The sequence below is a fragment of the Arachis ipaensis genome, chromosome B1, assembly GCF_059453495.1.
Source record: "Arachis ipaensis isolate K30076 ecotype BB chromosome B1, ASM5945349v1, whole genome shotgun sequence".
In the NCBI taxonomy this organism is placed as follows: Eukaryota; Viridiplantae; Streptophyta; class Magnoliopsida; order Fabales; family Fabaceae; genus Arachis; species Arachis ipaensis.
Genome location: NC_142436.1, coordinates 144,834,345 through 144,859,321, shown reverse-complemented (window position 1 = coordinate 144,859,321; position 24,977 = coordinate 144,834,345). Strand labels below are relative to the sequence as shown.

Sequence of the window (24,977 nt, the reverse complement as noted above, 5' to 3'; positions counted from 1 at the left end):
GCTATATAGAATTTATTTTAATTGCTATACAATATCTAAACATAATAAATAGCTTAATCAAAATAACTTTTTGCAGGAGCAATGCTAATGTAAAAATAAATCCACAAAAAAATAATTAAATACTTTGAAACACATCTAATATACGAGGGAGCTTCACACTTCTACCACTAGAATTAATAGTTACTAGTTAGTATTTGAAAATGGTGATGTATTAGGGTCACCCATTTAAGCAATAAATTTTGTTAGTGTTAATTTGTTGCAATTTTGTATTAATTAATTTAGTATTTTATTGTACTATATAAGTCTCAATATTATTGTTAATTAGTTATACTATAAAGTTCGGCTTAATTTTAAACTTATAACTTACAAATTTAATTAATAATGTTACTAACTTGATAACTAAATGATAATAAAGTTAATATCATTCATCAATTTTAACAAGTCAAGATTCAAGAGAAGACGACGTCAGTAGAAAATAGTATTTTCATCTTTTATTAATACAATTGATTGATTATTCAAAAATAGGTATATTATATATTTTCAACCCATTTTAACACTAGCATATAAAACGATGGTATTATATTAACAAAATCATGTGGATGACTTTTTTCTTTAATTACATTAAAGATTAAGCAAAACTAAAATCATATTACAACAAAAACATCTTAAAGCATGTTAAGCATCAATATGTTAAATGTACACCTAAAGTTTGTAAATACTATAAATAATTATTTATAACATATCAAAATTAAAATTTATACGGTATTGTGTATAAATAAAAAAATAATATGTTATACATTTAAATTTTTTTGTTGTTTAAATTTAATTAAATTAGTCCAAATCTAAAAAAATCACTTTTATTTCAAAGAGCTATGCAACATAAACTCTTACTATTTTTCTTTCAAATTTAAAACCTCTCTCAAAATCTCGCAACAAACAATCAAAACTCAGCGAGAACTCAAGCGAAAAAAGGAAGAAAGATCATTAAAGGTACGCAGCTTTTTCTTTTGTCTTCTCTCTTGCGAAATAGCAGATATAGTTAAAAACAAGAAAATAGAAACAATAGTTCTCTTTATAGTATACATTTTGTGATAACTATACTCATTCGGTGTTATCTAACTCACATTGATGCTTTTCTGGATATAAAATTGATTTGCATATGTTTTGGTTGATGATTGAATCTCGTTCTCTTGGATTTCGTATAGTTAGGGCATATAATAGACTTCATACTACTTCTGGTGTCATTTAGACTACTTTTTCTTATCCAAAAATGATTTAGATGTGTTTTTGTTAATTATTGAGTCTTTTCGTTTGCTTGTTCTAAAATGATTTTTTGTGGTGGGATCATTAAGTAATTTCGGTTCATTACTCAGTTTAATTGAGGTTCATTTGGTCTCGTTCACTTGGATTTATTGTGCTTAGGTCATGGAATGTTTTTGTTGATGATTGAGTCTTTATGTTTGCTTGTTCAAATAGTGAACTAATTTTGGTTCATTTATGAATTAACTGATGTTCAGTTGATAATATTGTTAAGTATTGACCAAATTTTTAATTTCTTACCGTCAAAATGAGAAAGAAGAAAGTTGCCAAGAAGACCGTCTCAAAGAAGGAGAAGCCAGTTTACGATGTAAGCATATACACATTAAATCAACTCTACTTTTGTATTATAAATATGAGTAAAACCCCTCCCCGGTCCCTAACCATTTACGAAATTGACCTGGCGCCCCCTCACCATTGAAAATTAACAACGCGGCCCTTAACCATTCTCTCCGTGTGACCAAAAGGACCCTCTCCGTGAAATGTAACCGAGAAATCCTACGTGTAACGGTAACTATCTGACGTGGATTCAAACGATTTGATGAGACAATTAAGTCCTTACACAGTCATAAAAAACGTTGCCGTTTTGATGCACAATGGATTCAGATTCTAACATACATTCCTCATTCTTTCCCTGAAGTATCACACGCTCTCACTTTTTGCCCTCATCCACACAAAGAATTACCGTAAACCCTAGAGACTGTTAGTCTTCCCGTCAGAAACGACGACGAAAGAGAGCCGGCGAGGACGACGTAACTGTGCAGTAACGTGGCGTTTGCTGACGGAGGTGGTGACATGCTACTGACGGAGCTGCACTTCCGTTTTTAGAGGTGAGTTTGTACTACCGTTTGTTAACGACATCACTGTGGTCCTTCATTTGTTTATCCGAAGGAAGTATTGTTATCACGGACCACCATAAAGTATGATATGTGTACTTTTTTACATTTGTGAAGAACAGTCACTTTCACTAGGGTTGGGTCATCACTTGGAGTAAAGTTTTTTTGTTTGTTTTGAGTATATTAATGTCTGTTAATAATAATTTATTTATGGGTTACTGAGTGAAGTTTATATATTGCAGATAGCTGTTGAGATTATACCAGTATTTCACCATGGGGGGTGGTTTGAGAAAGACGATAATTTTATGCTCAGCTACCTTGGTGGTAAGGTGGAGAAATTCCCCAAGTTGGACATTGACTTTGTTAATTTTAAGGATTTTGAGGAGATGTTCAAAGGGTTAGGATATACAGAGTACAAGGCTATGTATTGGCAAGACCCCAGTGCCCCTTACCTAGAGGCTGGCCTCCACATTTTAAAAGGTGACAAAGAAATTAACCAGATGTGTGATAACAAGATGGCAAATTTAGAAACTGATGAGTTGCATGTGTATTTTGAGCATCATATGAGGCAGCCAGATGTGGATGAAGCAGGGGCTGCTCCTGTAGACTTGAATGATTCCTCCACTGATGATGGCTATGAGAGCGCTGAAGATGAAGTTTATAAGCCTCCCCCACTTGGTTATGAGACACTAAGCAGCAGTAGTAGTGAGGAGTTAAGGTCAAGGAAAAATAGTAAGAAGGACACACCCAAAAAGAAGAAAATGACACCTAAGAAGAAGAGAGCAACACCTAAGAAGAAAACTGTGACACCTGTGAAGGAAAAAGTTAATGATGATGATGGCCTATCTCCTAAAACGAAGAAGAAAAAGAATAAGAGATATGTGGGGAGGACAAGAAGGCATATACTGGATAGGGATGAGGGTCTTAATGGGCCAAGGCAAGGGCAACATGCTGGAGAGGATGAAAGCCCAAATGTGGTGCATGGAGCAGGTGACAATGATGAGCCCATTGTGGAAGAGCTAGATTCTGACATTGACAAGCCATATCAGTATGAATCAGAAGCATTCAACTCTCTAATTTCTTCTGATGATGAGGGTAGAAAGCCTAAATTTCATGAATTTGATGATGATACTGGTTATGGTGATGTGGATTTTGAGATTGGAGAAATGTTTGACACCATGGTACAATTCAAGCAAGCATTGAAGGACATGTTTGTTTTTGAAGGAAAAGAGTTAGAGTATTTAAAAAATGAAAAGCATAGAGTGAGAGCAAAGTGTGCGGAAGAGGGCTGTCTTTGGCTAATCCTAACTTCCTGGAACAGTCAGGAACTGTGTTTTCAAGTCAAAACATATGTTAAGGAGCACACTTGTGGGAGAAATTTGACAAGCAACATGGCAAGTAGATCATGGGTTACAAGCAAGCTAGTGAAGAGGTTGCTCACACAGCCGCAGCTATCACCTAAGGAGGCTTTAGAGCACATGAAAGAGGACTATAATGTGCATATCCACTATAAAATGATACTGAGAGCTTTGAAGGCATCCAGAGAGGAGGTTATAGGAAATGAAAAGGAGCAATTTGGGAAGGTTAGAGATTACTTGTTTGAGCTTCATAGGAGTAATCCAGGGTCAACAGCTATAGTAGATGTGATCCCCCAACCTGAGTCACCACCTGTGTTTGACAAGCTATACATATCATTGGATGCATGCAAGCGTGGGTTCAAGTCAGGATGTCGTCCTTTAATCGGGCTAGATGGCTGTCACCTAAAGGGTTATTTTGGTGGACATCTCCTTTCAGCCGTTGCTCAAGACACTAACAACCACTTTTTCGTCATTGCTTACGCTGTGGTTGATAGTGAATGTACTGACACATGGAGGTGGTTCCTAACTCTTCTCCAGGAGGACCTAGGCTCTTGCACTAAATATGGATGGAATTTTATTTCGGATCAGCAGAAGGTATGTTAATTATTAATGTGTTAATTAATGGTGTGTTGATAATTACTTTTGTGCTGGTAGTTGATTTTTTGTTGATTAGTGAATTGATGCCCATCTGAATTAGTAATCAAATGATTGTGTGCCTATTGTGTGGAAGGGACTGGAGGTTGCTCTTCAAGAAGTTATGCCACGGGCGCACCACAGGAACTGCGTCCTCCACATTTGGAAAAACTTTGTTAAGCAATGGAAAGACAAACAATCGAAGGGTTTGGTATGGCAATGTGCAAGGAGTACAACAACTCCAGAATTTCGTGCAAAAATGGACAAGTTGAAATTAGTGAACCCGCCTGCTTGGGAGTATCTCTCCAAATTTCGTGAATCCGCATGGACTAAGAGTCAATTCTCTCACTATCCGAAGGTTGATAACATCACCAACAATATGTGTGAGGTTTGGAATGCAAAGATTGTGGAGTATAGGAGCAAGCCGATATTGACAATGTGTGAGGATTTGAGGTGTTACATAATGAGGAAAATGGCTGGACATAAGAAGAGGTTAAGTAACTATCATGGAAAACTGGCTCCTGTTCAACAGCAAAGGTTGGACGAATTCATTAAGCCTGAAAGCTGTAAGTGGACAGCTGAGTGAACTGGAGATGATGAACGAGTTATCTTTGAGGTTCAAAGACGCCAAAGTAAGCTTGGGGTTAATCTAAGGGAAAAGACCTGCACTTGTAATCAATGGCAACTTACTGGTAATTCTCTAGTAAACTCCACTTAGTTGTTTCTATTAAGTAGACATGTAATAATGTAATTTGTTGCAGGCATGCCATGTAAACATGCAGTTGCTGCAATCTCAAGGTTACGGACGCTTAACTTGAAGCCTGAAGATTTTGTGCATGAGTGGCTTACCATGGATGCCATGCGTGCCACTTATGGTATTACAATTCAACCTGTCAACAGTGAGGAATTTTGGGAGACATCAGATGCTCTTAAGCCAGTGGCACCTGCCATCAAGAGACCTCCTGGTCGTCCTAGGAAGAGAAGAACTACGGATCCTGTGTCTGAGAGCCAACTAACAGGGAACAAGGTAAAAAAGGCCTTCGAGGTGACATGCAGCAAGTGCGAGGAAAAGGGTCACTATTACAAGACATGTAAGGGAGCTCCAAGGGATCCCAATTGGCAGCTAAAGAAGAAGAAGGCAAGAAATACAAAGGTACAATACGTAGGGTAGTATTAGGAGTTATAGGGATTTAAATGTCTGTTAATGTGAGTATCGAAGGGGTTTATGTGTCTAGAAAATGGTTTAATGAGGGGTTTATGTGTCTTATAAATGGTTTAATGAGGGGTTTATGTGTCCTAAATTTCTTACAATTGATTACAGGGTGATAACCAAGCTATTGTTATACCTAAATCTGGTGCTGCCCCTCTGCGGTCATAGATCCTATCGTAAGTTGATGACTAATATGTGTTATCTTGTTTATGGTGTGGCATAAAATAGGATAACCCTTAACTTGTACACAAATTATAGGCTAAAGCAAGAAATCATAAGAAGAAGATACCAAGAAATATTACTCTATTGACCCTTCAACAGGCAGGAGTAGAAATTCCAGTGTCACAATCTGCTCCTACGAATGAGGTAATAGTAGTGATCAATATAACATTGTGGCTGAAATTTTAGTGTACCAAAAAGAAATCTAATTTTCATTATTGTTGGTCAAAAAAGCAGGCTCAAGACATCAATGGACAAACTGGTGAAAATGGTGATGGATCACTTGCACCAAACTCAGCTGTACCTAGTTCAACTGCCCCAGGCCCAACCGCAACTGCAACCAACCATGTCTTGCAAAATATGGTGAATGGTCCACAAATTCCTGCACCCTTCTGGAAGAAACAGCCAATTCGTAAGCCATTGACATCTCAGGTTCATGGGCCGTTACTTCCACCCACTATGCCCATAAACCAAGCCCCACCAACCCAATCAAGGATGGCTACAAGATCAACTACATCTATTGGCATTTCTCTCGAGACACAAGCAGCAACTAGTGCTGGCACGGCAGCTAGATTGTTCCAATTCATCCCAACACCAGGACTCAAACAAGGAATCAAGGCACCAAGCTTCGGAGCACCACTAAGCATTAAAGAATTTGGCTCCACTGCACCCCCTTTTAAAGCTCCACGGAAAAAATGAAGATTAGATAGTTATGGCTAGTATTTTGGATAGTATTTTGTGACTTATATCTGATTGGAAACTCTGCCTAACATTGGTCTAGTATTTTGGAACTTCTAGTACATGAACACTTTAGATTATGTGTTTTATATACTTACCCAGGCATAACATGTAATGCCATGTAAGTGTAATGCCATGTAGGTGTTCTGCAACTTTTTATATATTATGATATTGTGTTTCAGTCTAAAGATTTTGGTTGCACACTAGATTTGGTTTATTCTTCATTCAATGAGATTGTATGAAAATATACTTCAAATGATTAAACACTCAGAAATTGTCACAAGGTTACTTACAATTTAAATCACAACAACATTTCTATCATTGAAATTCAACAATTTAACATCACAGTCATCATCCTTAATGTGCATCTAGTTAATAACATCAACATCCAAAATAAGTTACAATTTTTTTACATCCTATTAGGCTGAAGTGCAGTAACAAAAATTCCACCAACAACAACAATGAAAAATTCCATGATAATACATCTATTCTGTCTAGTGTATCTTCTTCCATGAACTCCATCATATAGCTTAATCTCCATCTCTTTAACTTTGTCCTCTAACTTCTTCAATCTCCCATGAACTTCCGTTTTTTGGACTTCTACCACTGTATAGCCAGACTTAGTTATCAGCTCATCCAGCCACTTAAAATATTTGTAATGCGTTGAAGGAGTCTACAATTATGAAAAAAATTTAATCAACCTAATTACAAAAAAGATTGTAAGATGGAATAAACCCTAATGTACCTTGAAATAACTGTAACCAAAGAATAACCTATTTGGATTATTTGATGTGGTGGATTCAAAGAGAATCGCATGAGCTCCACAATAACAGCTTGGATGTGTGAACTTCTTCTTTACCATGCCAACATTGCCAGAGTTGTTGTTTGAAGCTCCGATCGACTTCTCTTTCCATGAGCGACGGATTGAATCTGATGAATGTTCTTCCGTGTTCATCACTGAAGGCAAGGTAAGATTTGATATCTAGGGTTCACATTAATATTTGGGATTACTCTTATTAAGAACTGGAATCAAAACTGCAGCGTTTTTGATGACTGTGTACATGAATTCTATCCTATCAATAACACTCAGTCCACGTATAACAGCTACCGGTACAGGTAGGATCTTCCGGTTATTTTTTACCTGTAAACTGATAATAGGGTCCTTTTGGTCACACGGAGAGAATGGTTAAGGGCCGCGTTGTTAATTTCCAATGGTGAGGGGGCGCCAGGTCAATTTCGTAAATGGTTAGGGACCGGGGAGGGGTTTTACTCTATAAATATATCGTATAACATTGTTACGGCCCAGCCCAGCTAGGCATGGAGACCGACCCGGCCCGAAGACCTACCGACCCGGTTGGGCGGATCATCGCACCCGCCTATCTGGCGACCCGGCCACGCACCCTCCTTGCCAGCTGCATAACAGCTGGGGAGAAGGAAACTTCATGGAAGGAGGCCCCCTTCTATGGGGCCCACTTTTCTAACAAGATATATAAGGGGAGGGGTCTAACAAGGTATATAAGGGGAGGGTCCTACTCCTCCCCCAAGGTACGTCACACACATCACTTTATCCCTTTCTCACCTGCATACCTGTCTGACTAGAGCGTCGGAGTGTCTTTGCAGGTGGCACCCCCCTCTCCATACGAAGAGCTCGTGAAGTCGGCTGCTCCAGCCTCACACCCACATCCTTGAACCAGGCGAAACCCCACCTTTCCAACTCTACAACCTCCCCGAACCGTCCGGTACTCGAGCTACCATACATTGGCGCCGTCTGTGGGGAACACCTAAATGGACGTTATACAGGGTCCTGAAGAACCTGTTCGCGGGGTAGAGCCCAGAGGGGCAGCCTCCGTTGCCTCCTCCCGGGAGCGCACGAGGTCCCCTCCACGACGACCCGAGCCGTCTTCACGATCCCAAGAGAGACGCCCCTTTGGGGGAACAGGCAGCAATAGTGCCAGAATAATGTAGGAATTACGTCATAGGATGCAGAACCTAGAACGCCAGCTGGCTGATCAGGAACATCGTCAAAAAACTCCCGAACCAAGCCCTTCCCGGTTTACCGAGGCGCGTGGAAGAACTCCTCAAAGAAGTCACTCCCGGCGCACGCCTAGCCCATGATCTGAATCTGAAAGCGCCTGGGAGGAACAGGAACGCCCAAGAAGACATCGGGATCCTGTGCTATACACCCGGCCTGAAAGGAGATGCGCCACAGGGCACGAACGGGAAGACGGCGGAGAAAGGCCAACGAGAACACGACGACCCGTTATAATGGGCACAACCCCATTTCATCGTTCTATCCTCGAGGTTCGGCTACCAAAGCACTTTGATAAGCCGACGGACATGAGGTACGACAGAACCCAAGACCCCCAGGAGCATCTTACGACCTTCGAGGCCAGAATGAACTTGGAGGGAGTGGGCGATAAAGTAAGGTGTCGCGCCTTCCCGGTCACTCTGGCAGGACCTGCAATACGGTAGTTTAACAGCCTCCCGCAAGGCTCCATCGCCATGTTTTCGGACATTAGCCGTGCTTTCTTGGCACAATTCACTACCCGAATCGCGAAGGCGAAACACCCGATCAACTTACTTGGGGTGACACAAAGGCCCGGCGAGCCGACCAGAAAATACTTAGACCGGTTCAACGATGAATGTTTTGAGATCGACGGGCTAACTGATTCGGTGGCCAGTCTATGTATGACGAATGGACTCCTGAATGAGGATTTCAGGAAGCACCTCACCACGAAACCGGTATGGACGATGCAAGATATCCAAAGCATGGCCAGGGAATATATCAACGATGAACAAGTCAATCAAGTCGTGGCAGCCAACAAACGGCAACCCGCCTACAACCAACCCCGGCAGCACGGTGGTGGGGAAAGGTCGAAGGAGCATGCGAGAGATGGCGGGCCGAGCAAGACATCCAGGCCGTTTCCCCGAGTCAGAAAATTCACCAACTACACCCCCCACCGTTCCCATCGTAGAAGTTTATTAGGAGATAGCTGAGAAAGGAATTCTATCGAAGCCCCGACCTCTCAAGGACAGAACCGGGAGAACAAGAGCCTCTATTGTGATTATCATAAGGGCTATGGACACAAGATACAGGACTGTTTCGACCTGAAGGATGCGCTAGAACAAGCAATTCGGGATGGAAAGATGGCTGAATTCTCCCACCTCATCGGGGAGCCGAGGAGACGAGATCGCGATCACGAGGGAGTAGACAAGACCCGCACAGTGAAGCGACATCAGAAGCTAGAGGACAACGATCACGGCCTTACCATAGTAAACGTGGTAACAGCAAGAGACGCGGCTCCAAGGTCAAGGTCGCACACAAAAAGGACGCCAAAGTCCTGGCGGTCTCCTCCTCTTTTGTGCGAAGCTCCAAAAGGGTTTTGCCCATCTCGTTCGGTCCGAAGGACCAATGGTTCGACGAGGTCATGGAAAACCCTCCCATGGTCATCACGGCCAGAGTGGGAACCGACCTTATCAAGCGAATCCTCGTAGACACCGGGGATGACTCGAATATCATGTTCCATAATGTGTTTGATGCCTTGGGCCTCCGGGATGCCGACTTAAGGACTCACTAGCACGGTGTAGTAGGTTTGGGCGACCACTTCATCAAGCCCGACGGGATAATCTCCCTACCAGTATCTGTAGGACTAGGACAGGGAAGGAGATCGGTAATGGCTGAGTTCGTAGTTCTGCGAGATTCCACGGCCTACAACGTCATCCTAGGAAGAAAGACCATCAACGATCTCGGGGCTGTGATCAGTACAAAGATGTTAGTAATGAGGTTCATCGCTGATGACAGATCCGTGGGGTCCATAAAGGGAGACTTGGAAACGGCAGTCGCTTGCGACAATGCCAGTCTCTCCTTAAGGAAGAAATCTAAAGAAGCATCGGGAGTGTTCCTCGCCGACCTGGACGTTAGAGTCAGCGACAAGCCCAGACCCGAACCAGAAGGGAACTTAGAAAGGTTCAGGGTTAGTGACACAGAGGAGAAATTCATCTTCATGAACAGAAACCTCCCACATGAATTGAAGGAACCCCTAATGGAAATGATCAGGGCCAACGGCGACCTATTTGCTTGGACGCCAGCCGACATGCTGGGGATAGTCCCCCAGCTCATGTCGCACTTGGCTGTCAAGGTGGAGGCCAAACCGGTGGCTCAGAGGAGAAGAAAAATGTCACAAGAGAGAGAGCAGAGGAGGTGGCCAGGCAGACGACTAGCTTCCTCAAAGCGGGATTTATCCGGAAACTCGACTACTCGACCTGGTTGTCGAACGTAGTTCTAGTAGGAAAGCACAATAGAAAATGGAGGATGTGTGTGGATTACTCCGACCTTAACAAAGCATGTCCCAATGACTGCTACCCCCTACCCAACATTGACGTGCTTGTCGACGCCGCGGCGGGATATCGGTATCTGAGTTTTATGGATGCTTATTCTTGCTACAATCAGATACCGATGCACCGGCCAGACGAAGAGAAAACGGCGTTCATAACGCCGGGGGGAATATACTATTACAAGGTAATGTCGTTCGGCCTGAAGAACGCTAGGGCCACCTACCAAAGGTTAATGAATAAAATATTCAGCGACCTTATAGGCAAAACGGTGGAAGTATACATGGATGATATCCTTGCAAAGACCACCCGACCTGAGGACCTCTTATGTGTCCTAAAAAACGTGTTCGCTTCCCTCCGGCAACACGGCATGAGGCTCAACCCGCTTAAGTGTGCCTTTGCCATGGAAGCAGGAAAGTTCTTGGGGTTTATGATAACCCAGAGAGAGGTGGAGGCTAACCCTGAAAAGTGTCAAGCAATACTCCAAATGAAGAGCCCGGGCTGTGTCAAGGACGTTCATAGGTTGTCAGGAAGGCTCACCGCACTGTGTCATTTTCTCGGGGTGTCGGCTGCAAAAGCCCTGCCGTTCTTCAACCTGATGAGAAAGGGGATAGCATTTGAATGGACCCCGGTGTGTGAGGAAGCATTCAAGCATTTTAAAGAGATTCTTGCAACACCACATGTCCTCGGGAAGCCCAAGGTCGGGGAACCACTCTACCTGTACTTGGCCATAACGGATGAAGCGATGGCAGCGGTTTTGGTACGGGAAGAAGGGAAGATCCAACAACTAATTTACTTTGTGAGCAAAGCACTGCAAGGAGCAGAATTGAGGTACAGCAAATTAGAGAAGTTGGCACTTGCACTCTTGACCTCTTCCCGTAGACTTTGACAGTACTTCTAAGGTCATAAGGTGGTCGTGAGAACAGACCAGGGAATCCGTCAGGTACTACAGAAACACGACTTAGCAGGAAGAATGATGACTTGGGCTATCGAGCTGTCCCAGTACGACTTACAATATGAACCCAGGCATGCGATTAAGGCGCAGGCCATGGCTGACTTCTTGGTAGAAGTAACAGGGAACCCAACCGAGGTAATGAGCATACAGTGGAAGCTCCACGTAGATGGGGCCTCTAACCAAACGTTCGGAGGCGCCGGGATCATCCTAGAGAGCCCCGCCGGAGTCATATATGAACAATCGATCAAGTTTGAGTTCTCGGTGTCAAACAATCAAGCAGAGTACGAGGCCCTTCTGGGTGGCTTAATCTTAGCTCGGGAAGTCGGTGCCACAAGGTTAGAGGTGTGTAGTAACTCGCAGGTCGTCACCTCTCAGGTCAGTGGGACCTACCAAGCCAGAGATTCACTGTTACAGAAGTATCTGGAGAAGGTCAAATAGTTGAGCAAACAATTCGAGGAGGTCACGATCCAACACGTTCCGAGGGAAAGGAACACACGAGCAGACATACTGTCCAAGATAGCAAGCACAAAATCAGGGTCTGGTAACCGGTCTCTCATTCAGGGTTTGGTAAAGGAACCGTCTGTGGTCCTGCAACTGACTCAATTAGAACCCTCTTGGATGGACCCGATCATTGATTTTCTGGAGAAGGCAAGGCTCCCCAGCGATGACAAGCTGGCCAAAATGATAAGGCGGGAAGCAGCCAAGTATGCAATCATACAGGGCCAGTTGTTTAAAAAAGAAATCAGCCAACCCTTGTTGAAATGTCTGCATCCCAACCAAACGGACTATGTGCTCAGAGAAGTCCATGAGGGGTGTTGCGGTCACCACATCGGGGGCAAAGCTTTAGCGAGAAAGCTCATCAGAGCAGGGTATTACTGGCCGTCAATGATGAAAGACTCCAAAAAATTCGTAAGGAAATGCGTCAAGTTCTAGGAGAACGCCAATTTTCACAAGGCGCCGGCAACCGAGCTAAGTCTATTGACGTCCTCCCGACCTTTCTCACGTTGGGGAATCGACCTCCTGGGACCCTTCCCGGTCGGTCCAGGGCAAGTCAAGTACCTCATAGTTGCTATCGACTACTATACCAAGTGGATAGAGGCTGAGCCACTGGCCAGCATATCCTCATCCAATTGTTGGAAGTTCCTATGGAGACAAGTGGTAACTCGATTCGGCATCCCTGAGGTCGTTATCTCTGATAATGGGACGCAGTTCACTGATAAGAAGTTCGTAGAGTTCCTCGCCAGTTTGGGCATAAAGCAAAAGTTCTCATCTATGGAACACCCCCAGACGAACGGCCAAGTTGAGGCTGCGAACAAGGTCATCTTGTTAGGCCTCAAGAAGCGGCTGGATAAGAAAAAGGGAGCATGGGCTGACGAACTCGCCTCCGTCCTCTGGTCCTACCACACAACCCAGCAATCGTCCACAGGAGAAACCCCATTCCGCCTGACATACGGGGTGGATGCTATGATACCTGTAGAGGTCGGCAAGCCAAGCCACTGTTACTTCTGGGAGGAGTAGAGGAAGCTGTAGAGAAAGACCTGGTAGGCGAGGCTAGAGAGATGGCCAATTTGTCGGAAGCAGCGCTGAAGCAAAGAATGGCCCTGCTACAACGCCAAAGTACTCAGAAGAGAATTCGAGCAAAATGACCTGGTCTTGCAGTGCAACGACATCGGGATGCCGACTCAGGGAGAAGGTAAGCTAACGGCTAACTGGGAAGGCCCTTACAGGGTCAAAGAGGTGATTGGTAAGGGCGCCTACAAATTGGAAAGACTCGACGGCAAGGAAGTCTCGAGAACGTGGAACGCGGGTAACTTAAGAAGATTTTATTCTTAGTCCAAACACACCAAGTAGGCGACCTGACTAGCTCAGTAAGACCCGGGTTTCGCTTTATCATCAAATAATTTACTTCTGTTAAATACTTATCATTGCAATAGACTTGTTCAATTGTCGATTAATGTTCACTTGTTAAATTTACTTTTCCCCATTTATACAACCCACGACAACAAATTTCTTATGATACACGCTAAACGAGGCAACGATACGGTATCTCGGGACTGATCACCCCGAAAACCCACTAAGTTAACGCCATAACAAATGGCTGCAGCAATAATGAAACCACAACTTGGCTTCGTCAAATTACCAACACAACGGTAAACAAACGCAAGCGATAAGCCAATACCAACAAAACGGTAACAAAATAGAACGAAAACGCACTACCGAGTAAGCGGGGAAAAACTGTGATCATAAGATGACCAGGCGACTACTAAAGCAGTTCAAATTGCAAGATCCAGCATGCACAACAACAAAGTTCATCAAACTACACGACAAGATCTACAAAAACAAAAAATTACAAAATTCATACAAGAGTACAGAGATCACTTCTTCGGCATATCGACAATCTTGCCATCCTTGATGGTTTTAAAGACCCCGATTGCCGACGTGTCGAAATCAGGGGCCACGATCTTAACCTGGGCTTTAAGAGCCTCTTCAGTCATCAGTATGGCACTCTTTCCCTATTTCACGATCTCTTTGTACTTCTTCTTAAACTCTTCAGCTTCGGCTTGGCCGACGAGACGGTCTCATCGCGTTCTTTCTCCAAAGCAGCCACCCAACCCTGTGCAGCATTAAGCTGGCTCTCCAAAGTCAGCTCCCGCTCGGTTAGCCAGGAAACGGCTGCATCAGAAATGTTTAATTTCTCCTTAGCAACAGTGGCCTTCTCCTCGGCAGCTTTGAGCTTCTCCTCCGTTTAGATAGTTGCTCCCGAAGTATCTCAACTTGCACCTTAAATTGATTGTTGGCCTTAACAGAGGACTCGAGCCTCCTCTGCACCGACTGCATTCCTGACAGCTCAAACTTAGCCTTCCTGGCTATGGCGGCGCCACGGAGAAGAGAATGGTACATCCACCTTGCTTGCCCAGGGAGATCCGAGCCATCGAAATATTCCTCCATGCCGGGAAGCAACTGAGAGTCTATAAAGTTCCTGGCATTAAAATTCCTCTCCATCACAGCGAGGGCTCCTTCAGGGCTGGAGGAAGACTTCCTCCTCTTTGGGTTGTGGATAATCTTCACATCATCCTCCTCGAATTGAGGATTGGAGGTCGAGCCCTCACCAGGACCAACCGCCTCACCATGAACGGGAGAGGCATGTGCCTCATCAGCATTTTGGTCTGACATCTCGGCATCATAGGGAGGGGACACCGCCTGTTTCTCGTTATTTTCAGGTGGAGCCTCCTGTTTCTTGTTAGCCATTTCCTCATCGCTGTCGCCAGCCAGAAAGGTGTTATATAAATTCTCAAGGCCTGTCACTTCGGCAGACATTCCCACTGCAGCAAAATAGTGAAACAGGTTAGTCGTGAAATTGGCACAACAAATCAAAGCAACAGTAGCGCAAGAAATGCAAGTTAAAGCTACTCACAAATATAATTTCTAGCGACCTCCCGGTCGCCCATAAGGAGATGGGGATTCACATAGTTTTTTCCAAAAACAGCCAACAACACGTCGGCAATCTTTTTGTCCACAGCGGACATCCCTTTGTATGTCACCTTAATAAAGGTGTTGGACCCCGCCCCGAAACTCCAATATGTCAGGATGAGGCACTGCCCCTCCAACGACAGCCAGAAGGGATGGCGACCTTTGACTAGGCACACCTTGAAGTACTTGTCCTTGAACCCGTGGTAAGAGTCCTCAAATAAGCCAAAAATTCTCCGATCCTGGGCAGATCGGAAGGACATGAATCCTTTCCTTGCTTTCCCTTCTTTGAAAGGATTCGTAAGGTTAAAAAGTTAAAGAAAAACGTTGACAGACACCGGCAGCTCTAAGTATTCACACACCATCTCGAAACAGCGGATGGAAGCCCAACTCTTCGGATGCAACTGCGACGGCGCCACAGAGCATTGGTTAAGGAGCGCCATTTGGAAAGAAGAGAAAGGAATGCGAACCCCCAATTGGGTAAACATTTCCTTGTAGAACCAGATCCAGTCAGCAACTCGGGGGGAGTGGAGGTTGAGTTCGTATAACCGTTCGTCAGGGGCGGGGACGAAAACATCGTAGTTAGACTCCTCGTCGGTCCTGCCGCACAAGTACTCGGCTTGACAGAACTCGGTCAGCTCCTCCTCACCCATTTGGTTTGGGGAGTCCTTCACGTCGGAGGTCACCCAAGCATATCGGTCGTAACCCGCGCTTGAGGAGGAAGATCTCAAAACGTGACGAGGCATACCTACAGTGGGGTACCACTCGGTTAGTCTACGAGGTCGGGAGTTCGAAAAAGGTCCAGAAACTACATTTAGCCTATTCAATAACTGAAACCAAGCATGGCCGAAGCAAATCCTAAGTAAAAGCCTAAAAACTAATGCCCTGGAATGGTAACCCCCCTAATGCACCTACCTAACACTAATGTCATCCAACATACAAGTCAAATCAGGAGAGCAGCATGCATACAGAAGCATAGACAATGAAGATAAAATGAACATGAAACAGAGAGCCAGGGATGAGTACTTACCAGGATTGATTGCAATGGCTAGGAAGAAAGTAAGGGGGAACGAATGCGCAGGAATGCAAAGATTGCGGTAGAGGATTCGAAGATGAAGAAGATGAAAGCAGAACGAACAAGGAAATGAAGTGGAAGGGAAAAACGAAAATTGACTGAGGGATTAGAAAGATTAGAAAACTGACTCAAGAAGCGCGAAAGGGCAAGGGTAAAATAGTCTTTGCATGCAGGGTTTTGAAATAACCCATTATGAGCATTAAATGCTTGACGCAAAGAACGAGGCGACGAAAGGTTATCCCCAGCAACAAACAGACACGCATGCAAAAGGCACGTCCTCTCCACGAGCGGCCGACCTGGCGACAACGCACGAGAGAAAACATAACGCGCCACCTACGGCGCTCACGACCATTGCTGGCGCGTTGGGGGCACTGTTACGGCCCAGCCCATCTAGGCATGGAGACCGACCCGGTTGGGTAAATCATCGCACCCGCCTGTCTGGCGACCCGGCCACGCACCCTCCTTACCAGCTGCATAACAGCTGGAGAGAAGGAAACTTCATGGTAGGAGGCCCCTTTCTATGGGGCCCACTTTTCTGACAAGGTATATAAGGGGAGGGTCCTACCCCTCCCCCAAGGTACGTCACACACATCACCTTATCCCTTTCTCACCTGCACACCTGTCTGACTAAAGCGTCGAAGTGTCTTTGCAGGTGGCACTCCCCTCTCCATACGAAGTGAAGTCGGCTGCTCCAGCCTCACATCCACATCCTTGAACCAGGCGAAACCCCACCTTTCCAACTCTGTAACCTCCCCGAACCGTCCGGTACTCGAGCTACCGTACAACATAATTTCAAATTATTGCAGAAAACTCACGATTGGAGATGCTCTACGAGAATGATAGCTGAATGAGTGACCAGAAGAAAGCTATCATCGAGGAAATGGGATTTGGCGCACTGAGACATATCTTGTCATTAAATGTCCCACACAACCTCTTGAGGGAATTGGCACATTTCTTCGATCTCTATAAAGGATTCTTGGAGACGCGCTTTGGGAAGATCGACATAACCCCAATCAAGATAAGAGATGCACTGGGTCTAAATTCAACTGGTTAAAAAAAAAAGCTTTTTTTACTATATTCTATTAATAAAGTTTTGCTGTTATTTTTGTGTTACTTTGTTTATATTAACCTATTTCAATGCTGATACCATTGTAGGAGATCTTTTTCCTCAAAAAGTTGTCTACAAGGTACTGAGTAGAAGGAAATTGTCGAGAGGGGCTCACTCAACCTCACTTGTCCACATCATGGTTTCATCACAAAACCCAAAAAAGTTTTCAAACCTCTAAATCATTTTGAATTATGACTATACTAGTTTATGAGGTATTTATAACCTCTTATTAGGTTAAAATATAGAAAACTTTAACCCTATAAACATAAGGCACAATCTAGTAATTAAATAAACAAAATAAAAATACATCAAATTAACTTAAAACATTCTAAAAATATAAACTAATATCTTCTAATAACACTTGAACTCTTCATATCACGAACATTTGAAACACGTATCATTCTCCTCCTCTCCAAAAAAGATTCGTCTTCGGTAAAAAAAATAGTATATAAAAAGGACAATTACAAAAAAATAATTTTTTTGTTTTTTTTCCTTTCCCTTTTTGTGTATTTTTCTTTTATTTTCTTTTTTTTTTTGTGCGGTATGTTTGTTTTTATTTTTTAAAATAATAAAATCAACAATAACGATAAAACAATAATGAAACACAAACAAAAGACACGAACGACAAGAACATAAAAAAAGATGCCACAGACACTAAATTTTTTTTAATGATAAAAGAATAAATATAGATTAATAAGAATTAATCTAATACCTAAGCTCTATATCAAATGATACGCAAAAAGATAAACACAGTGACACAAATTAAAATTGAAATAGAAACAAAAAAGATCGGTTGAAATTAAATACAGAGAGAATTACTATATTTTCTATCCAATTTCTTGAATCAACAAGAAAGGGACTGCTCAACTAACTTGTCCACATCATAGTTTGGAAATTTCATCGAATGGACTTCTCAACCTTCTACTCAATTTCCTGGGCAACAAGAGAAGAACTCACTCAACCTTACTTGTCTACACCATGGTTTCATCACAAAACCAAAACGTGCTTTGGCACCTCTAGTCACTCAATACTACGACTACAATAGTTAAGGAAGTATTTAAACCTCTTATTAGGTTAAAACAAAGAAAACCCTAAAGCCCACAAACATAAAGTTCAATCTAGTAACTAAATAAACAAAAATCAAAATACATCAAACTAATAACTTTTAAATAATATTTGATCTCTTCATATCATGAACATTTGAAACACGTATCATCCTGCTTCTTGCATCAGTCCAAAAAGTATTTTTGATAGAGTGATCAACCTCAACATCAACCTCATAAAAGAAATTTTGATTCTTCTCTTTCATTCTTAATAAGTATTTTCCAATTTTTTTTTGCATCATCTTGTTCAGATACGTTGCAGACTTTTCTTGTAATATAATTTCTCACATCTTTTTTTACAAAACTTAGTTCACGATGATCACCCGCTGCTGCCACAAATGATTAGTATATTTTGCTTGGTCTAATTCCTGTTCTATCATTATTTTCGATCGTACGACGCACAAATATGCTTAACTCCATGTGCTGTTTAAGCAACTCTATTCTATTTGGACAGCATGTATGTGAATGATTTAAAATAAATTTAGAAATGATTCAAAAACTAACGTCCTTCATTTTATTTATATAAATCCTTGTTGGACAATTGATTCCACCTGAGGGATTTGTATTTAAAGTTGGAGATATCTTTGATTTTTATTTCTTCTCTATATTACATGTAATTAATTGATTCTTAATTTTATTTTCATTTCGAATGGTGTTCCTTATTTTCGTAGAAAAACCAGCAAGTTTAGAGTCATTTTTATAGAATTTTTCAGCTTCATCAAGTGTCTTGAAAGTTATACCGATCTTTGTGACAAACTGCTCATTGACAACACACAGATACTAAAAACGAACCGAAATGTTATAAGCACGACACAATTATATAAAAACAAATGAACTGAATGTATAGCAGAGAATTTCATATTTATAATAAGGGTAAAGTATATTTTTTGTCCCTGAAGTTTGACAAAAGTTTCAAAAATACCCCTAAGTTTTATTTTGTTTCAATTTTGTCCTAAAAGTTTTCGATTTGCATCAAATATACCCCGAATGGCTAATTTTTCAAAAAATTTAAGACCAATTCAACAACAATTTCATAAGAACAACCCTCAACACAAGCAAATCAAGCATAGTTTTCATGCATTATTGTTAATTGGTCTTAATTTTTTTGAAAATTTAGCCGTTAAGGGTATATTTGATGCAAATCGAAAACTTCTAGGACAAAATTAAAACAAAATAAATCTTAAGGGTATTTTTAAAATTTTTGCTAAACTTCAGGGACAAAAAATGTACTTTACCCTTATAATAAAAAGATTTCATCACCTCATTGTTGGTTGAAATCACTTAAAAGTTAAAAAAAAAAAATTAATTCCATTTAAAATTGAATTATAGCATAAAAACCAACAACATTAAACATAAACAAAAATGAACCGAAAAATGTCCTATATAACACTAATAGATTCATCTAAAAATTTAGAAACTATTACATTCCATCCAAATTCAAATTCAGAAACAACACTGATTTTCACAAAGAAAAATGAAATTATTCATTATAACTTGATTTAATTGCATTTGATTCCATTCCATTCTATTCAATTCAAATTGTTGAAGAATGAAACTATATAAATTAGGAATGAACCAAACCTCGTCCACTTGATTCGATTCAAAAGAATAATCCAATTTGTCCTAATTCAACTGATCTAAACTTAAATCATTCAACATTCATTGTTCTCGAACACACGAAAATATAGGAATTTGATTGCAGTGCTGGATTTCAAAAGAAACACAAAGTTTGGTTGAAAAATAATGCAGATCAAAATTTATAGAGAAAATAAGGAAAAATCCACACAAAAATTAAAAAAATATGAAAAAAAATCTGTAAAAAAAAAATGCAAAAAAAAAAGAAGCATTTACGTAACAGAAAATCGTTTACTTGAAATATTTGTTAGGAGCATTTATATATGAGTGTGTAAATGTACGTTACTCTAAATTATTTAGTTAAACTTAGTTGCTAATATTATTTAGAGGCAGAAAATTATTAAAAAAAAATAAATCTCCACAAAAATAATAAAGGAAATAGAAAAAATAATTAGCATAACAGAAATAAAGATACTTGAAGCATGCATTTAAGTAAAGTAATAAATATAAGTTCGTGTGTTGAAGAAAGGAACAAAGAAATCAATAAAACGAAAGCAGAGAAGAGGCAAAGCATCACAAAAGCAAAGTCCCCAAAGCTTCCTAGAATTAGCGCCTACTTTAGCTTTAACCATACAGTTTTATTAATGATCAAATAGGTGTACTCAGCGAGGCAGCACCATTGTAATTGGATTAGAATTTAGATTCGTTTTAGTTATCAAATACTACAAGATATTGTCGTGTAATTAAACAGCGCCGAAAGAAAAAACCAAAATCCGCGTAGTAGTAGCTAGTGTGACTGATGAGTGATGAATAGATCACACTTCACACAGGTCAAACCCCGGTCAATGATTACAGCTCAAAAAATAGACAAAAACCAATTTATTTATCCATAAATAAATATAAATATTAGTATTATATTAATTTTGTGATGCTAAAGAGAAAACGCCGTGGGTGCTCTCCAATGAATAAATTACGGAGAAAAAGGGAAATTATTTCTTTCTTCAGAACAAAGAAAAAGCGAAAAAAGAAAACGGAGCCTAAAAATTACTAACTTCATTGTAAAACTGGAACAACAAACAGAACTGAATAAGAACGATTGAGAGCTTTTTTTCTCTTTTTCTTGTTCCTCTCTGCCTCTGAGTTTCCGAGTTCGAGACTCAGTTGAGATGGGTCAGGAATCGTTCATATACAGCTTTGTTGCTCGCGGCACAATGGTGTTAGCTGAATACACCGAGTTCACCGGAAACTTCCCGGCGATTGCAGCTCAGTGTCTTCAGAAACTTCCGTCCTCCAACAACAAGTTCACCTACAGCTGTGACCACCACACCTTCAATTTTCTCGTCGAAGATGGTTACGGTAACCTCGCTTTACTCCGATCTCTAACTCTTTTGTCTCTTGTGCTTGTGCACTCTTTAGAAGCTTTTCCACCACACGGAACTTGAATTGACTGTTTCTAAGTGCTGGATCTATTCTTTGAAATCGATGTGACATGGATTGCCTTAAAGATTCATTTTCTTTCTCTTTAATTGATTTTCCTTGTGTGCTTACTTTACCTTTTATGAGTCATTCATTTCGCTGATTTTGTCAGTCTTTCTTTCAATAATTGCTGCAATAGACAAAGTGAATGAGGAGAAATGGGATTTGGATTTGGGTTTGGGTAATGCTGTTCTCCATGTCCAAGTAAGGTTCATTGATGAAATAACAAAAAAAAAAAAAAAGAAACCTTTTATTCTGGATTTGTGGTGCATGTCTGTAGATGACTAGATTCTGTACCATTCCAAGTTGTCATTTGGAGAATTATTTGCTTTTGGTGAGTGGTGGTATTCAATTTTTGTTTTTCCTTTTACCACATCCCTTTTCATTGTATGCCTGTTCCCTCCACCATGAGTAATCAGGGATCTTAGTGGGACACCCAATTATTTTGTCCAGCATTTAGTGATATTAGATTAATCATGCAATAAAACAGTCTTCATACATGAGCTTATCTTGTGGCTGTGATCTTGTGAGTGCTTCTTGAGTTGTTAGGGTTAGGGTGCCATGGTAACACATGGTCAATGGGGTCTTTGCATGGCCATGTGCCCTTGCCAGGTTATACCAAAGCTACCACTTCTAAATGTCGGTCTCTAACTTTCTGTTAATTACTTAATTTAGCTAATAAGTCAAATAAGTCAAACCTCTTGAGATATCTCTTTGACTTCCATTGGTTTCTAGAACCAAACTACCTACTTCTAAGTTTTACTGAAACATTGGGTTGCCAGGATTCTTAAGTGCGGCTGCAATATTGTTTTTGCAATGCCAACTGCATTGGCAACATTACTGTAACATTTTGTCTGCATGTTTAAAACCATCAGTTGCTATGTGACTAATCAGGATGGGCTTCTATGTGATCTGCAGCATACTGTGTTGTTGCCAAGGAATCTGTTAGTAAGCAGATATCTATTGCTTTCCTAGAACGTGTCAAGGCAGATTTTAAGAAAAGATATGGTGGAGGAAGAGCGGATACAGCTGTTGCCAAAAGCCTCAACAAGGAATTTGGGTATGCCTATTTCTGTCCAAACCCTTGATGATGTGTTTATTTATTGATAACTAGATGCTTGCTTTGATATAATATGTGTGCACTTTGCAGACCAGTTATGAAGGAGCACATGAAGTACATCATTGACCATGCAGAGGAGATTGAAAAGCTAATTAAAGTGAAGGCTCAAGTTTCAGAAGTTAAAAGTATTATGTTAGAGAATATTGACAAGGTATATATGTTACGGTTTTGGAGTAAGACAAGGATTTTTTTTTTTTAATGATAATCGGCAATTTTGTTTTGCAATTGTGTCTGTGCAATGTGCATCCAAGTCTAACCTGTAATTCATTGTCATTTATATACACCATGTTTCTTGAAATAAAGATGGAGGGAAGGGGGACTATGTTAACAGTGGACTGCTTTGTTGCAACTTGCAATGTGTGACAGAAATTAGGGGGAAAATTGCTATTGTGGTGTCTGCCCTCTTTTGCTTCTATCTATAAATTTATTGGAATGGAAAATGTTGAACACAACACAGTTTCAGTTCACAATACTTCAAATATGATTACTGTTAAATAAGTGACTAAATTGCAACCTGTTCAGTTCTGTTTTCTGTAGTACAACTACCACTTTCTCCATTATCCTGTTTGCATGTGTTACTATCACTCTAGCCGAGTTGCCTTAGCTGGAATTCTTGATTTATTTCACTTATATAGACTAGACAGTGTGATACTTTGGAATGTTTGTTTTTGCTATTGATGCTCCCAGGCTATGGATAGAGGAGAAAATCTAACTGTTCTTGCGGATAAGACAGAGACATTGCACTCACAGGTAATTTGACGAACATTTGACAACCATCATTTGGAATCTTATGTTTTTCTAGTTTATGGTGCTCAACTATCTCCTAATTTTCAGGCCCAAGACTTCAGAAAGAAAGGAACACAAATCCGTAGAAAGATGTGGTATCAGAATATGAAAATTAAATTGGTTGTTCTTGGCATATTGTTGTTTTTGGTCCTGGTTATCTGGCTTTCAGTCTGCCATGGATTCAGCTGCTCAAACTAGCAAAGAATGAGCAAGTTTGCGGATAGTTTTTGAATTGATGTTGTAAAAGCAATTTAGCAAGAATCTGCTTAGAAAAAGGAAAGGTTAGTGAATGGAAAAAGTTTCCTACCTTCTTTGTTGGTCGATAATGATATATGATATATAGTTGGAAATCCAAGAGTGGGGAAGGGTTGTCTTGTATCTGTACTGGACTTTTTGCCCTTGTCAAACAAATTGTAATTTTCTATCTCATTTTTTTTTTCTTTTCTTTTTTATAATCTTTAATACATGAAAGAAAAAATATTATCGAACTTGGTTTCTCCATTCTTCCTTCTAAACACAACTGACTTTATTCCTCTCTCTTCAAGAAAAGAGGACTTGATATTTTCTTTTAGAAGAAAAAAAAAAGGGGGATCGGATGGGCTTAGGAAATTATGGCCGAACAAGTGGACCAAGTGAGACAAAGAATAAAGTGTGTCTAATGTCATTATTCTTGGATAAGAAACTGAATGTTCTTGACTATTTATTTTTGAACTAACTCTGTCTAACATGGAACGAATAGGGAGGATTTCTTTTCTGTTCAATCCAACATTGCTAGCGTGGTACTAAATAACCAACTCAACAAGTTAACATGTTACATCACCGATTTCTGTTAGTCGTTGACAAACAATATCACAGAAAAACCACGTTGTTTCGCCACAACAAGAATTAGGGATCGATTTGCTCCTTCATTTTCGCTAGGAGTTGTGATGTTATTCGGTAAAATGGACAGGAGCATGATTGAGTGTTTACTCAAATTAAAAGAGTGGTTAGGATTAGAAAAAAAAAAAAAAAAAATCTCAAGTGTGTTCAACTCATGCTCAAAACAAGAAAACATCGAGCAAATTCAAGTGCAAACTTTGTGGTGCCGTGAACACTGTATATGCTATTTGCCTATTTCAGTCTTGATTCTTTTTTTTTTTTTCATAGCAAAATTTTTCATAATTAATTAAAATGATCTCACATTCGTGTTAAAATTTCACTGAAAATGGTACTTAAAATGAAAATTGTAAGTTAGTCCCCACCCTGTCCGGCACTTTTAGTGAAGTAGCAATGTAATTTCTTTGTTTTCATAGACGCTTATTAACGTTGTATATCCTGCAGTGATGGAGAGTTAGAATCATTCATTCATATGGTTCTAGTTAGATAGGATAGGGCTTCAACTTTACTATGTAATATCTTGGAGAGAATATTTTGGGGTATGCAAGATTTTCCTAAGTATAAACGCTCCAAGCTAAGATTCTTCCACTCATTCAATTCATTCATACAGTCCTTCTGTCATTTCAAATAATTACAGTCGAATGAATACCCTTTCTATATCGTGATAACAAATTCTTCCCAAATTTTGACGACATATCAATGCTATTTAATTAACCATAACTTTATAAAATTAAATTTAAGTTAGCTTTCTCAAATGCTCAAAAGACCTTTCTTTTTCCTTTACTAGAAGCT

The 24,977-nt window shown here is 40.6% G+C and overlaps 3 protein-coding genes across 3 annotated transcripts; all 3 read left to right on the top strand.

Annotated features, from left to right (window-relative positions):
- Nucleotides 1–2,458: 2,458 nt before the first annotated feature.
- LOC148578750 (uncharacterized) lies at nucleotides 2,459–6,272 on the top strand. Its single transcript, XM_088503178.1, has 5 exons — nucleotides 2,459–4,105; nucleotides 4,242–4,710; nucleotides 4,906–5,297; nucleotides 5,613–5,720; nucleotides 5,811–6,272. The coding sequence occupies exons 1-5, from the start codon at nucleotides 2,459–2,461 to the stop codon at nucleotides 6,270–6,272; spliced, it is 3,078 nt and encodes a 1,025-aa protein (XP_088359304.1).
- Nucleotides 6,273–12,216: 5,944 nt separating this feature from the next.
- LOC107614166 (uncharacterized) lies at nucleotides 12,217–13,116 on the top strand. The gene is made up of 2 exons (XM_016316398.1): nucleotides 12,217–12,507; nucleotides 12,808–13,116. Exons 1-2 carry the CDS (start codon nucleotides 12,217–12,219, stop codon nucleotides 13,114–13,116), a joined length of 600 nt encoding a protein of 199 aa, XP_016171884.1.
- Nucleotides 13,117–20,861: 7,745 nt separating this feature from the next.
- Nucleotides 20,862–23,797, top strand: LOC107638547 (vesicle-associated membrane protein 724). Its single transcript, XM_016341880.3, has 5 exons — nucleotides 20,862–21,283; nucleotides 22,322–22,463; nucleotides 22,554–22,674; nucleotides 23,211–23,273; nucleotides 23,358–23,797. The coding sequence occupies exons 1-5, from the start codon at nucleotides 21,094–21,096 to the stop codon at nucleotides 23,505–23,507; spliced, it is 666 nt and encodes a 221-aa protein (XP_016197366.1). The 5' UTR covers nucleotides 20,862–21,093; the 3' UTR covers nucleotides 23,508–23,797.
- The last annotated feature ends 1,180 nt before the right edge of the window (nucleotides 23,798–24,977 follow it).

What these genes read in the sequence shown, in the direction of transcription:
- LOC148578750 (XM_088503178.1), top strand. Translation starts at nt 2,459, where the DNA reads ATGCTCAGCTACCTTGGTGGTAAGGTGGAGAAATTCCCCAAGTTGGAC. An exon ending in AGAAGGCAAGAAATACAAAG is followed by an intron (nt 5,298 to 5,612) that starts GTACAATACGTA and finishes CACAAATTATAG; the next exon opens with GCTAAAGCAAGAAATCATAA. An exon ending in AATCTGCTCCTACGAATGAG is followed by an intron (nt 5,721 to 5,810) that starts GTAATAGTAGTG and finishes TCAAAAAAGCAG; the next exon opens with GCTCAAGACATCAATGGACA.
- LOC107614166 (XM_016316398.1), top strand. Translation starts at nt 12,217, where the DNA reads ATGGACCCGATCATTGATTTTCTGGAGAAGGCAAGGCTCCCCAGCGAT. An exon ending in TGAAAGACTCCAAAAAATTC is followed by an intron (nt 12,508 to 12,807) that starts GTAAGGAAATGC and finishes AATGGGACGCAG; the next exon opens with TTCACTGATAAGAAGTTCGT.
- LOC107638547 (XM_016341880.3), top strand. Translation starts at nt 21,094, where the DNA reads ATGGGTCAGGAATCGTTCATATACAGCTTTGTTGCTCGCGGCACAATG. An exon ending in TCTCGTCGAAGATGGTTACG is followed by an intron (nt 21,284 to 22,321) that starts GTAACCTCGCTT and finishes TGTGATCTGCAG; the next exon opens with CATACTGTGTTGTTGCCAAG. An exon ending in CAGAGACATTGCACTCACAG is followed by an intron (nt 23,274 to 23,357) that starts GTAATTTGACGA and finishes CCTAATTTTCAG; the next exon opens with GCCCAAGACTTCAGAAAGAA.